Below are 14,379 nucleotides of genomic sequence, written 5' to 3'. Positions count from 1 at the left end.
GTGTTTACCAAATAGATGGAAATTTCAAGTTCGAGTTCTGAGAAGTTTTAACAGCCGTGGCCCGTGGTGGTACTAATTAGATGGATAATTTCATGTGTTGGTTTGACTGTCACATTAAAAAATTCCTCAAAAATTCCTCAATAGCCGTGGTGTTACTAATTAGATGGATAATTTGAAGTTCGAGTCCTGAGAAGTTTCAATAGCCGTGGTGTTTACCAAATAGATGGAAATTTCAAGTTCGAGTTCTGAGAAGTTTTAACAGCCGTGGCCCGTGGTGGTACTAATTAGATGGATAATTTCATGTGTTGGTTTGACTGTCACATTAAAAAATTCCTCAAAAATTCCTCAATAGCCGTGGTGTTACTAATTAGATGGATAATTTGAAGTTCGAGTCCTGAGAAGTTTCAATAGCCGTGGTGTTTACCAAATAGATGGAAATTTCAAGTTCGAGTTCTGAGAAGTTTTAACAGCCGTGGCCCATGGTGGTACTAATTAGATGGATAATTTCATGTGTTGGTTTGATTGTCACATTAAAAAATTCCTCAAAAATTTAGTCTCGAAAATCAGAATTTTAGTTACGAGAATTCTTCACTAGTTGGTTTTGGACTCCAAGAATTCAATTGGAGAAGGGGAAAAGACAAACGAATGCAAAGTAATAAGTAATTTATAAAATATTGCGTTTGAAATGTTTTTCTTATTATAATTCTATGTTATAGAACAAGAAACAGAAGATAAAGAGAAATTATTTTCCTTCCGTAAACAATGCCGGAGCTAGGAATTTTTTATTAGGTGGGCTAACTTAAAAATTTTAATTTTTATAAATAAAAAAACTTGATACCGTACTTTTCTTTGTATCAATTAGCTTAAAAAAATTCACAAGGTGAGCCAAAAAAATTTGTAATTAAATAAATACGTGTTAAAATTCAAACAAATCTAAACTTGTACATGTACAAGAAGCAATGAAAAAAAGGATGTAAGAAAAAGATATGACATGTAAACTGTATTATATAATTTTATATGGTTAAATCTAAAGAATTTGGATTAATGACTAAATATATGATGGGTTATATTCAAAAATCAATCAAAATTACATGTAAAATTTTATTTTTCACCGGAAGCTACCTGGGCTACAGCCCAGGACAAGCCTTAACCTGGCTCCGCCAGTGCCCGTAAAAGGAAATATGGATGAAAGTATGGAAGATTGTTGTGCAAGGCATGTAAGTGGTACATATAAAAAAGACATACCCTAAAGAACATAAGTTGCGAAAAGGAGAATTCTAACTTAGATACAAAATGCAGCACATAACCTAACCTAATTCACGTTTGCAAGTATAGACATTACATACAATGCTTGACCTTAACAAAAAAATACGTTAGTTTTTGGCTTTATTTTTCTATTGGCTTAATTACATTTTAACTTCTTGAAAGTCAACTTGAGTCTCGCTTAATTCTTGAAATTCAACTTTTTTTTTTAAACTCAACTTGCATCACTGCAATCAAAATGCGTACAAAGCCATTCAAAATCCGTATAAATCTATTAACATGTCTCAAACATATATGTTTTATTTATACCACGAAACAAGTTTTAAATGGGATTTTTTTAATGAACTTTGATGGTAAAAAACAGAGTGAGATATATGTGAAGTTTGAAGGAGTTAAATTAAGGAAGATTTAACGAAAAGCACACGGTACTGTTCACTTTAATGAAAAACCATATTTTTATACTAAAAAATCAATCATGGTATTATTTACTTTACCTTTTATTTTATCCTTATCATTAAAATTCAAAGTTTTCAAATTTTTTGATTAGTTTCTTTCAAATATTTTAAAAGAGAAACTCGACATGCCTAGGACAAGCCTGTGCATTGGTTCATCCAAAGCCGAACCCACTCTAATATCCAACAATTCGAGGGCGACTGAGGGTTGAAAACATGCATGCCGAAAAAAAAAAAACCCACTCCCATGCAATCCCACCCCAAAATTTTTCCCACCCCCTGCTTGCAACAAATAATACCATGCTATTTGTTGAGGAGAAAATATTTTTTCCAACCCGTCCTTTTTTAAAACGTTTTTTCCACCCCGCTTAAAACCATTTTGTCCCCCATTTTATTTTGAAAACAAAAATATGTTTCAACTATGTATTTGTATTTAAGCTTAACCCTCGTTATTGGCGTTGTCGCTTTTTCTTTACATAAAAAAAGGGAAATAGAACTTTTGCCTAACCGGTAGGTTACTTTTGACATATAATTTCTAGTGGAACTGCCGTCTATTGTACAGGGCTACTATATTCATTTGTACTCGTCTACTAATGCCGGTGGGATTAGCTACATCGGATTGACTACTACCCTAGGAATATAGGACCAGTTGGAACGGCTTCTAAACTCGACATACTCCTTTGCCCGTCCGCGGTCACGAGCCGCGAATTTGTACTCTCCGCTTCACAATTCCCACCCTTTTTCCTCTCTCTATGCGCGGACCAGATATTAATCCCACCATCTCACCGTCTCGACTGTGAGAAAAAAATATAATTAGGGTTTTCGTTTCTGCAATGGTGGGGATGATGATGACCGCCAATTCCCACGAAAGGCTTGCGGGTCTCATGGACTCCGCCATCTTCGCCGCCGATATTCCGTCGAAGCTCGACCGCTTGCGCCAATCGAAGCAGGATTTGGTCCGGCAACAGGACCCTGATTTGCTTTCCGAACTCCTCCCTCGCTTTTTCGAGCTTCTGTCCGACCGGTTCAGCCCGGTCCGCAAATTTGCCACCGAGTGCGTTTTTGTCAAACCCTAGTTTGTCCTAGTTTAATTTTTATTCTGTTTGAGTTTATTGTAGCGTAATTAATTGAGAAATTTCCCTTTTGTTTTCGAAATGTAGAATGCTTGGCGAAATTGGATTCATGCACGTAGAATTGTTGCCAGACATTGTACCCTCGTTAATTGATGTTTTGAGTGATGAAACACCGGCAGTTGCTCGACAGGCGATCACTAGCGGGAGTAATTTATTTCGTTGCGTTCTCGAAAAGGTTTCGATTCAGGTAATTCTATTGGTTGAACTTGAACGTTGTGTAATGCTTACCAATGGTGTTTTTGATGCTACTGTGGGAATTCATGTTACATTTTATGGTTAAGTATTGACTATGTAAATCCAAGTTGAGTTTGTAGTAATCGACACCCTTATTACTGGTTAACCTTTCAGGGTCTACATGCTAGTGAATTGGACAGTTCGCTTGAGTCAGCTTGGGCATGTGTGTTAAAGCTGAAGGATGAAATATATTCTATAGCTTTTCGGGTAAGAAATGATTCTTTTAACAATAACATGTGATCAGAATTTAATTGATGTCTAATTCACTGTATCATGCTTACCAGCCGGGAAGTGGGGGAGTAAGGTTGCGAGCACTGAAATTTGTTGAGTCAGTCATTCTTCTTTATACTCCTGATCCTAATGGCTCCCCGGGCCCCCCTGCTCATGAAGGTAATAAAATTTGACTCCATTCTTGAGGTTCAGAACTGAATTGGTTTGTTTTTTTCTGATGAAGAATGCTTGTCCGCTTTGTAGGGGACTTAGTGGAATTTAATGTATCTTGGCTTCGTGGTGGTCATCCTCTGCTCAATGTTGGAGATTTGTCAATTGAGGCTAGTAAAAGTTTGGGTTTATTGCTTGATCAACTTAGGTTCCCAACCGTGAAATCGCTTGGTAACTTAGTGATCGTTGTGCTTATTAACAGGTATCTTGGCTTTCTTAGGTCATATTCAATTTTCTAGCAATTTTGATGTTACATGTTACTCCATAGAGCCCTTGTATGCTAAATTTAAATGCTGATAAGATTTAGATGACTCTCTGTAATTTAAAACTAGTTTTGAAGATTTAATATTTGTAAACCATCTCTGGAGCTCAAAAGAAGGTGTTCTCCATGAAAAAAGTAACAACAACAACAAAGCCTTATCCCACTAAGTGGGGTCCATGAAAAAAGTAAAAGGTGTAAAAATTGTTCTCACTTTACAAACACCACCTCTCAATAATAGGAGGAAGTGCATGTTGTAAGGGAATTTTCTTTTCATTTTCGTTCCTTTTTCATGAGGGTTTGTTAACAAAAAAGTTTAAACATACCCTATGCATGAACCTAGGTCATGGGTGTTGATAAGTGATAACTATGTCTCCTGATATCAAACAGTTACCCCGAGCGATGATGTTTAAATTTATAAAGGATTGTTCTTTGTGTGGCGTGATGACCTATGTGTTGGGTATATGTCAACTTATAAAGGAGTTAAGTGGTTGATTGTTATGTACAAGAGGACTGTATTTTAGGATCCTAGATAGGGTGAAGATAATAGTGACACCAGTAGGGTTATGCAAATTTCAAGGACAAAATATCCTGGAAGGAGAATAGATTGTGATGTCCAATATTCTTTTGTAAAAAATAGTAAATTATAAATATAGTATTTATTTTGAGGCCCAGGTGGGAGCTTCCTTGTATTTTTGTTTTTTGGGTACAATTGTAACCATTTGTGTCTGCTTGCTTACAGTTTACTGCAAGTTTCTTATTTTTTATTGTATATGACATGTCTTGCCAGTCTTTCAGCAATTGCAAAGAAGAGGCCTGCATTCTATGGTCGCATTTTGCCGGTATTACTTGGATTTGATCCTTCAAGCACTGTCATTAATGGGGTACATGTTTCTGGGCCACGTCATGCCTTAAAAAATGCCTTCCTCACCTGCTTAAAATGTACACACCAGGGTGCTGCACCGGTATGTTGTTTGATATCATTCTATACTAAATCCTTAAGACTTTTGTTATGTAAAATGTTCTTGATATACCTGTGGTTGTGGTACCAGTTACTTTTGAATAAGGCAGTGAAAGTTAATGAATGATTGCTCAAAAATGCTTGATAACATGTGGCTCTGAAGATCATTAGGTTCCAGTGTGTAAAGGAATAATTGTTTTGACAAATGATAGGTGCTCTCTCTTTCAGTAAGGATGTTGTTACAATTGAAGAACTTTCTACAAAACATGAAAATGTGCCTGCCATGATATTGTTATTGAATGCGCACTGTCTGACAGTGGATTGTAGATAAACCCCATAGAATTTTCCCTTTGCATGTCCCATTCGGTGGAGCTGCTATCGATCATTGGAAACCAATTGTTCTATTCCATTTCAGAGACTGTTTGGTAACTCGGTACAAAATATCCATAGGAATTCTAGTTTGGAAACCTATCTGGTAATTGGTTTTACATTTGTCTTCTCCATCGTTCTTTGTAGGTATTTGTGGTGGTGGGTTGGTGGTGGTTGATTTGGGTTGGGGGAGTCCATATCCACGAGAGAGAGAGAGAGAGAGAGAGATAGAGAGAGGATCGGGGTGTTCTTGAGTTTCAGCTTAGGTGAAATTCTTGATGGTATTTGGGTGCAAGTACAGAGCTTTCTGAAGATAAGAAATACACTGGAACAACTACCATCGCACGTTGCAGTGCCTCACTCTGCGACAAGTTCTGTTTAACTTGTTTCCTTTGTTCAATCAACCAAAACCAGAGTCTACTGGAACACCCTACTAAAATCGCCCACCAGATCTGGACCTAAATCTCCTCGCCAATCAGTCCAACCTGTCTACAGCTGGAGGCCTGCGCAAGGTTGACCCAGATTTGGAGCCAAGAGGTTTGTTGTCGGTTCAAAGAGAGAATGGGAGAGAAAGGCGGGGATTGAGAGAGGGATGAAGGGAGAAAAAAGCAAGATGCATGCAGGGAAGTGGTGGGGTGAGGCCATCGGCCTCCTTTCTAGCTAGTACTTTTTAATACCAAGCTTCGGCTCAAGATTAGATGATGGGGTTTAGCGAGGCGCAAAGCCTATCTTAATCCATGTTAGTCTCATTATTGCAGTCCTTGACCATACGAAACATAGGACTGTTATTTAAGCCTGTCCCTCTTAAGGAGGTGTAACAAACAGGGCCTTACTCTATAAAACTTTAGCTTTTTAGAAGATTGATATGAACGGTTTGCACGTGTATGTTCAACATTTTATAACAAAAGAGGGAAAAGCTTTCTATCACCATCTTATTTAGTCTAGCAATGGATCAGTGATAGTGAATATCAATTAGTGTTTACCCAAAAGATTTCCAACCTAAAGGAATTGTCAGACAAACTCTTTCAGTAAAGGTTGAAAGAATATAATTAGAACTCCAGTTTTTTTATATACGTGAAGAATTCCACGAAATTCGTTGCCTGTCTTCAGCTTTGAAAACATTGATACCTTTGGAAATACTGATAGCTTTGAAAACATTGATTTCTTTTCAGAAAAAAAAAAAAAAAAGTTTTATTATTCTCATTATCTGTTGAAATACCATACTGTTTGTTTTCTTTAATCTGGTTTCTCTTTTGTGTAATTTGCTTTAGTATAAAGAATCTGAATAATGGAGTTTGCATTCTGCAGTGGCGGGATCGTTTGGTTGGTGCGTTGAGAAAGATGCAAGCTGGAGGGTTGGTAGAGCTAGCCACCCAGCAAGAATGCAAGATTAATGGAAGTGTGGAAGACGGGCTAGATGATTCTCTAGTTACTAAGGTATCCTTCCTATTTTATATTACATTAGATCTGTAGAGATACAAAAAGTGGATGCTCTTGCAAAAGTACACATTGGGCCATTGGCATACATGTATCTTGAAGCGTCTTGAGCACGAGCTTAATGTTTTGCAGGAAGAGAAGCCCACTATTACAATATCTAATGCTGTGCAAAGTAGTTTTGGGAAGAAACGGTTAGGAGCACTTGATAGTAGTGATATTGCAGTGGATCAAGATGTATCAGGAAAGCGTGCCAAATCGACATCTAGTTTCTCTGGGGATTCGGCTAAAGAGGTAGGAAGGAATGTTTCTGCGTCTCAAGATGATGTTTCTTCAAGTGGAACTACCACTTCTAGAGGAGACGGTGATAGTGGACCTGTGCAGCAACTTGTTGCTATGTTTGGCGCATTGGTTGCTCAAGGTGAAAAAGCTGTTGGTTCTTTGGAAATTCTTATCTCAAGTATCTCTGCTGACTTGCTAGCAGAAGTAGTGATGGCTAATATGTGCAACCTTCCACCCAATCTTCTTGGAGATGAAGGAGATGAATCTCTGATGAACATGCATATAGTCGGCGGTGATTCTCGAGTTAAATATCCACCATCATTTATTGCTGATGTTCTTTCACTTACAAGTACTTTCCCTCCTATAGCTGCACTCCTAGATGCTCATCAGTCAGTGTCCAATGATATAGTGGTACAGTTTTCTATTCTCATTTTGGTTTTCACCCCCTTTTTCCCCATATTTTTCTTGAATTGCAATGTTTATGGTAATTGCAGAAATCCGAACAGGAGGAAGAACAGGTACCAGATGTAGTTGATAGCGGTGTTGCATCTACCGGCATGGATTATGTTTTTGGAGATGAACCTGCCATCTTACCTATGGGTTTACCAGCTTCATCTGAAATGGAGCATGGTTGCCCATCACTTCCATCTGATCATGATATGGAATATCTTGAGAGTGAAATACCTGGACTGGATTCTGCTTGTAATAGTGGATCAGAACCCATCATTGCATCCTCATCAACCTTAGAAGATGCAAGCCAAGAGCAAGTTACCAGTGTTAAGGTAGAAAATGCAAGCCAAGAGCAAGTTACCAGTATGGGTCAAAGGACTCCACTTAATATACTTCCATCACTATCAACGGATAAGTCTGAGGAGCTTAGTCCACGAACAGCTGTTGCAGATGTCAGCCTGCTTTCGTCGACAGCAACTTCAGTTGGGTTGTCCTCTCATCTTGTCCTGCCCAAGATGTCGGCACCGGTTGTTATCCTTTCTGATGAAGAGAAGGATCAGTTGCAGCAGTTGGCTTTTACTCGCATCATCGAGGCATATAAGCAAATAGCCGTTGCAGGAGGTTCCCAAATACGATGTTCTCTCCTTATAAGTTTAGGAGTTGAGGTAGTAATTCAAGCTTCTTATATGTGGCTAATTGTAATTTGTGCCGGCTGTAATTGTAGTTCCTTGTTTCAATCCTAGTTATTGTTTTTTCAGATATTTGTTTATTTTATTCTTAAGCCCCTTTTAGTTTTTTCTTTCTTTGTTTTTGGTGCTAGGGGTAGGGGCTGAATCTAGGCATTCTTAGTGGAGGCTAACTGTATGATGTCATTTTCTTTATTTCGATGCAAACTTTCTCAATGCTGTGGTTTCTTACAGAACCAAAATTTGATTTATCTTTGTAGTTCCCTTTGGAGTTAGACCCATGGAAACTGCTGCAGAAGCATATCTTGGCAGATTATACGAATAATGAGGTATGTGAACGGGTTTTGGTGATTTGATATAGTTGTATTTTTTTCTCTATCATGTTAATTTGATATATACAAGAATGCACTTTTGGTTTATTACAATTGAAAACTCAGTTTGAGTCTTTTGGATACAATGGGTGGTGATATGTGAGCATGACATACAATTGCTGTGTAGAAAGCGATGATCTGTTTTATGGAAGTTTGAAATTTTTTGATTGTTTGAAGAGTGGAGTTAATAATTCCCTTTGAATAGATGCATGTTACTCAGGTATGTATTGGAATTTAGATGGCTTCCATTTCAGTTATGTGTTTCGATTGTAGAAATTTTAAGAACTATATACCTGGTAACATTACCAGATGTTAGTGCAAAGTGTCTCACGTTCTTGGAATAGTACCATCTGTAATAAATTACTGTATTTTATGGATACTGGGATGAAATTCATTTCTGTTGCAGATACTCATCCAAATATGTTTTAATAGGTATTAAATTATTAATAGATATTAGTTGTTAAAGAAAAAGGATGGTAGTTGTTTAACTATGTGTTCTTGTGATTCTCTGACATATATAATAACTGACAGTGACTCTGGGATCTCTTCAGGGACACGAGTTGACATTGCGTGTCCTATACAGGTTATTTGGAGAGGCAGAAGAGGAACGCGATTTCTTTTCTTCGACAACCGCTACTTCTGTATATGAAATGTTCCTTTCAACTGCGGTGTGCTTTTATTTCTATATTATTAACCATCTTTTTTCTTTACAAATATCGAAGACCATTTTATAATATCTTTCATTTTATTGCAGGTGGATACACTTAGAGATTCTTTTCCACCATCGGACAAATCATTAAGCAGATTGCTTGGTGAGGTTCCTTATTTACCAGATTCAGTTTTGAAATTCTTGGAGTGCATGTGCTCACCTGGAAACTGCGACAAAACTGAGAAGGAAACACAAGGTGGGGATCGAGTGACTCAAGGTCTTAGCATTGTCTGGAGCCTGATTTTGCTAAGGCCTCCTCTCCGAGATCCATGCTTAAAAATTGCTTTACAGGTTCTTTCTTTTATCCCTACATACGTTACTCCCATTTCTGAAATTCCTCTATACCGTTCGGTGTTAAAGAATTTTTCTTTTTTCTTTATTTCATCTGACTTTGTTCTATTTTTCCTCTGGAAGAGTGCAGTCCATCATCTGGAGGAAGTGCGCATGAAGGCTATACGTCTGGTACTTATTCGCAACTTGCTATTAGCTCAACAAATTAACTGTATGGTTCTAACTTTGTTTGCATGGGTTGCTTTGTCTAACAGGTTGCAAACAAGCTTTATCCTTTGTCATTTATTGCCCAACGGATAGAAGATTTCGCTATTGAAAAGTTGCTTTCTCTAAAAAGTTGTGATGCAACTGAAAAGATAGATGCTGAAGGATCGAAAAATGAATTACAGAAGGTTCTAATCTTTGCATTGTCAATGTGGGGTTTCTATCAAATATATTTTGTATTGTTGATATGAATCAGAGAGTTAACATTTAAGTGGTTTTCCCTCAGGATTCTGATTCAGGAAAACATTCCAATGAACCTCCATCAGTGAGTGTTAACAGTAAAGATATCTCCTCTGATAATCATCAGTCATGCAGTTCTCAAAATGTGTCATCCCTCTCAATTGCTGAGGCCCAGCGGTGTTTGTCATTGTATTTTGCTCTTTGTACAAAGGTGTTACTTTATCTTATAATCAAACGCTGAGTTGCTTTTAATGTCCATTAATTAATTATTAAAATATTCAATATTATTTTTATTGAAGTTAACATGATTGGTAAAACCTCAATGGCAGAAGCATTCCCTTTTTCGCCAAATATTTGTTGTTTACGGAAGCGCATCAAAGGCCGTCAAGCAGGTTTAGTTCTTTTTAATTTTATATTGATGTAGAAATTAGCATAGGGCTTGCTATTCCTTCCCCATGAGGAGGTTTTTCTTCTCATCAGTTATATGGTGCAGTGCAGGCGGTTCAACGCCAAATTCCAATACTTGTACGTACTATGGGATCATCACCAAATCTTCTTGAAATTATTTCTGATCCTCCAACTGGAAGCGAGAACCTCCTGATGCAGGTTTGTAATAACAACTTACAGTTTTGTCAGCACCATCCAATAACAAATAACATCTATAATCCTCTCTTATGTTTAATGGAATCAGGTTTTACATACCCTGACGGATGGAACAGTTCCCTCTCAAGAACTGATTTTTACCGTCAGAAAGCTATATGATTCAAAACTGAAGGTACATTTGTCATTTCTATATGACAGTTGAAATTAAATGACACTGTTAGCTTATATTTGGTTTATTTTTTACAGTTGAAATTAAATGACACTGTTAGCTTATATTTGGTTTATTTTTTTCTTTGGAAAATTAGCTTATATATTGTTGTTTATGAATGATTACAGGATATAGAGATTCTTATTCCAATTTTACCCTTTCTGCCGAAAGATGAGGTTCCATCCCTTTCACTGTCTTTTCATAATAGCACTACTATGTGATGTGTGTGTTTGTGTTTCTTGTCACATGCCTTTCTTGTTATAATATTTCAGAGTGGCTGAGGGTACTACACTGTTCCATCAACTACATTTTGTGCTCTTTTGATATAGCGTAAACCGTTTTTCTTCTTGGGTTAATATTGATAGGAAAGATAAATGGACTGGAAGAGACAAACAAGGTTTCTGTGTATGATAGAAATAATCCTGAAGCTACAAGAAAGCGATTACAAATTTATTCATGAATCTTAACTCTTGTCAATGAATATCAATTAAATTAAAGGAATATACTATAAAATGCTTTGGCGTTGATGCCCATAAAGGTGCCAATAACATGCTTCTCTCCCGTAGAAATTAACTTACTCATCATCTAAGGTTATGTTATTTCTCTCTATCCACAATCCAAATAACTGGCATAATAGTAGATCTTAGTTCTTTAAACACAATTTGCTATCTTGTACTTGGTATATTATGGATGAACCTTTCCAGCTCTTGTTACTTGCATTTGATTCTTTAGACTTCGAATGTTTATACCGATTTTAAGTCAGTTGGCTCTTTATTATTTTGGTGTTAATGATCTAATAAGCTTTCTTTTTTATAGGTTTTGCTTATATTTCCCCAACTTATGAATCTTCAACTGGATAAGTTCCAAGCAGCACTAGCTCGCATACTACAGGTATCTATGTTTCCTTGTTAACTCTTGGCAATTTAAGAATTCTAAGTGTAAGACTGTTCTGTTTCGTATGGGTCATTAGTTATTACAGACAATATGAGAAGATAATGCCATAATCTTTCAATGGTCCTTGTCATTTTCTGATACAATTGTGACCTCAAATCTTTTATACTATTGCTTCCCATGCCCCACTTTGCGATAAATTATTTGTAAGACCCTATTATCAGTATTAATTCCATTCGTGAATGTGCATGCTATCAGATATTTCAATTTCCTTTGTTACAAATTTTATGCATCATTCTTTGACGTGTTCCACAGAACCGAGCGCAATGGCTTTCTAGGATTCATATAGCCGACCCCACTTAGTGTGAAAAGGCTTTGTTGTTGTATTCCTTGACATGTTCATGATGTTTTCTTTCTTTTCATTTATTCGCACATGTTTCTCTACAGACATGAGACTTGCTCACCCAATCTAGAGACATACATTTTTAATCCTTCAGATGTTTTCACATGTAAATTTTGCTATTAATATGCTTGCGAAGTACTTCTATTATTCGTTGCTTCATCTTTAATCAACCTTGCACAGGGATCATCCCAGTCTGGTCCTCCTCTGGCTCCAGCTGAAATCTTGATTGCTATCCACGGAATTGATCCCGACAGAGATGGAATTCCACTAAAGAAGGCATGTCATCTTTTTTTTTTTATTGGTTGGAAATCTCTCTGAGTGGCAATAATGAATGGCTGAATAATATTTTTTTGGTGAGCAGGTCACAGATGCATGCAATGCCTGCTTTGAGCAGAGGCAGATATTCACCCAACAAGTTCTTGCCAAAGTTTTGAATCAGTTGGTTTGTACCATTAGATATTTCCTTATCTTTCTTTTACACCGCTTTCAAGCAGAACTTAAAGATGATCAAGCTTCTTACTTGCAGGTTGAGCAGATTCCTCTTCCTTTACTGTTCATGCGTACGGTATTACAAGCCATAGGTGCCTTTCCTGCACTGGTAAGATCTGAATAAATCGTTATAAACTTAAACTGATGTAGGACAAGAAGGAAAATACATGCATTTAGTACTTTCTTTGGACTATGATTACTGATGTTTGTTTGACATGTGAGATGCATGCTGTAAATTGTTGAGAATTGAGGAAAAATAGGAAAATTCAAGGAACAGCATGGAAGTATTAATAGAAATTACCGGCTTCACACTAGTGCGATTCTTGGTAGGAATCACTCCTTTACACAAGGAGCGCCTAGGCAAGTTGGACCACAACAATCCTAGGGCAAATCGTATGCTGCTGAGAAATTCAATCATATTCATCTCCCCCTCGTTAAATGTAATTGGTCTGACACTGATATGTTGTCATCATAACTTATAGACAGAAAAAGTTATCTATTAATTAAATAAACTACGAGTTCGAGTAGTACAGCTGATTTTGCTTTTAGGGATAAGAAACTGCTTTTTTGGGATAAGAAACTGCATTTTGGGGAATAAGAAACTGTAACATCTGTTACTGACTTGGCAAGTTTTTGTCAATAAATAACATAGGTGGATTTTATAATGGAGATCCTGTCTCGGCTTGTGAGCAAGCAGGTAAGTTTTCAGTTTCTTAATTTTGTTTCTATTCATTTATTATGTATGGCGTGTTTATGTGACTGATGACATGTTGTAGATATGGAAATACCCGAAGTTGTGGGTGGGATTCTTAAAGTGTACGTTCTTGACAAAACCTCAGTCATTTGCCGTGCTGCTTCAGGTGTGTCTTTGCTTTTAACAGTGTTGCTTCTTTATCCTTGCAATCTTTTATCACTACTTTTTGCACTAGAAGCCCGACTTTGTGAGTTCTCTCTGGCGATCTTTTTGAATGGATAATAAACTGCACGCTCATTGGACTATTTTGTTCACTCGAGGGAAGAAAATCTAAAGTTAATATATGATGAAATTGTTTATCTTAAATAATCTATTTGGACTTTGAAACAAGTGTTCTTCACATCTGTATGAGCTGATGGTATATAATTTATTGTCTCAGCTACCTCCAGCACAGCTAGAAAACGCACTGAAGAGAACTGCGGCTCTGAAAGGACCGTTGGTTGCTCATGCTAGTCAACCGGACATCCGATCTTCCCTTCCAAGGTGGATGAAAAGTCGCTTTTGTCTCATTTGACATTAACGATCTCTAGAATGGGGAGGGTCAGCTCTGATGTTTGGATTTTTTTTTTCAGGTCGATATTGGTAGTTTTGGGAATTGTTTCAGATTCTCCGGCACAAACAAGTCAGTCTCAAGCCGTGGCACAAACAAGTCAGTCTCAAGCCACGGCACAAACAAGTCAGTCTCAAGCTGCGGCACAGACAAGTCAGTCTCAAGCTGCGGCACAGACAAGTCAGTCTCAGGCCGCGGCACATACAAGTCAGTCTCAGGCCGAGGCACATACAAGTCAGTCTCAGGCCGAGGCATATACAAGTCAGTCTCAGGCCGAGGCACAGACAAGTCAGTCTAAGCCTGAGGCACAGACAGGTCAGTCTCAGGCCGAGGCACAGTCAAGTCAGTCCCAGGCTGGGGATGCAAGCAACTCGGAAAACGACGCAGTCACAGAGAAACCAAAGGAATCATCTAGTGCTAGTTGAACTTCAGATGAGGGATACCGCAGTAGTTCCGAACTCAGCCATGTAAAACAGATTTACCGCATTCTTAGAATAGTTACAGTAAGAGATGCATACTAGGCAACATTCATTGTGCACCAAAGTACTTTTGCTCATAAATGCTTTTCCTAGAAGTCCAAGCGCCTATTCATAAAGCGGTTCCATGACCTTTAAGCCCTTTTCAAGTTTAAACGTGACTACTAATAGTTAGAAGGCTTCCATGAACTTGAAGCACTTTTTAAGTGAACACTAAAACATATTT

At 37.5% G+C, this 14,379-nt stretch overlaps 1 protein-coding gene across 1 annotated transcript; it reads left to right on the top strand.

The window, feature by feature from the left end:
* The first annotated feature begins 2,332 nt into the window (after positions 1–2,332).
* LOC137744107 (uncharacterized) lies at positions 2,333–14,251 on the top strand. Its single transcript, XM_068483975.1, has 27 exons — positions 2,333–2,769; positions 2,876–3,035; positions 3,197–3,289; positions 3,367–3,472; positions 3,557–3,725; positions 4,573–4,747; positions 6,421–6,549; positions 6,682–7,239; positions 7,323–7,943; positions 8,225–8,293; positions 8,887–9,003; positions 9,090–9,335; positions 9,459–9,506; positions 9,590–9,727; positions 9,826–9,990; positions 10,109–10,171; positions 10,278–10,385; positions 10,471–10,554; positions 10,719–10,766; positions 11,407–11,481; positions 12,065–12,160; positions 12,246–12,326; positions 12,411–12,482; positions 13,026–13,070; positions 13,150–13,233; positions 13,507–13,610; positions 13,700–14,251. Exons 1-27 carry the CDS (start codon positions 2,549–2,551, stop codon positions 14,100–14,102), a joined length of 4,278 nt encoding a protein of 1,425 aa, XP_068340076.1. The 5' UTR covers positions 2,333–2,548; the 3' UTR covers positions 14,103–14,251.
* Positions 14,252–14,379: the final 128 nt, after the last annotated feature.

The sequence above is a fragment of the Pyrus communis genome, chromosome 9, assembly GCF_963583255.1.
Source record: "Pyrus communis chromosome 9, drPyrComm1.1, whole genome shotgun sequence".
In the NCBI taxonomy this organism is placed as follows: Eukaryota; Viridiplantae; Streptophyta; class Magnoliopsida; order Rosales; family Rosaceae; genus Pyrus; species Pyrus communis.
This window is presented reverse-complemented; position numbering and strand designations above follow the sequence as displayed.

What these genes read in the sequence shown, in the direction of transcription:
- LOC137744107 (XM_068483975.1), top strand. Translation starts at nt 2,549, where the DNA reads ATGGTGGGGATGATGATGACCGCCAATTCCCACGAAAGGCTTGCGGGT. An exon ending in CAGATTATACGAATAATGAG is followed by an intron (nt 8,294 to 8,886) that starts GTATGTGAACGG and finishes GGATCTCTTCAG; the next exon opens with GGACACGAGTTGACATTGCG. An exon ending in TATATGATTCAAAACTGAAG is followed by an intron (nt 10,555 to 10,718) that starts GTACATTTGTCA and finishes GAATGATTACAG; the next exon opens with GATATAGAGATTCTTATTCC.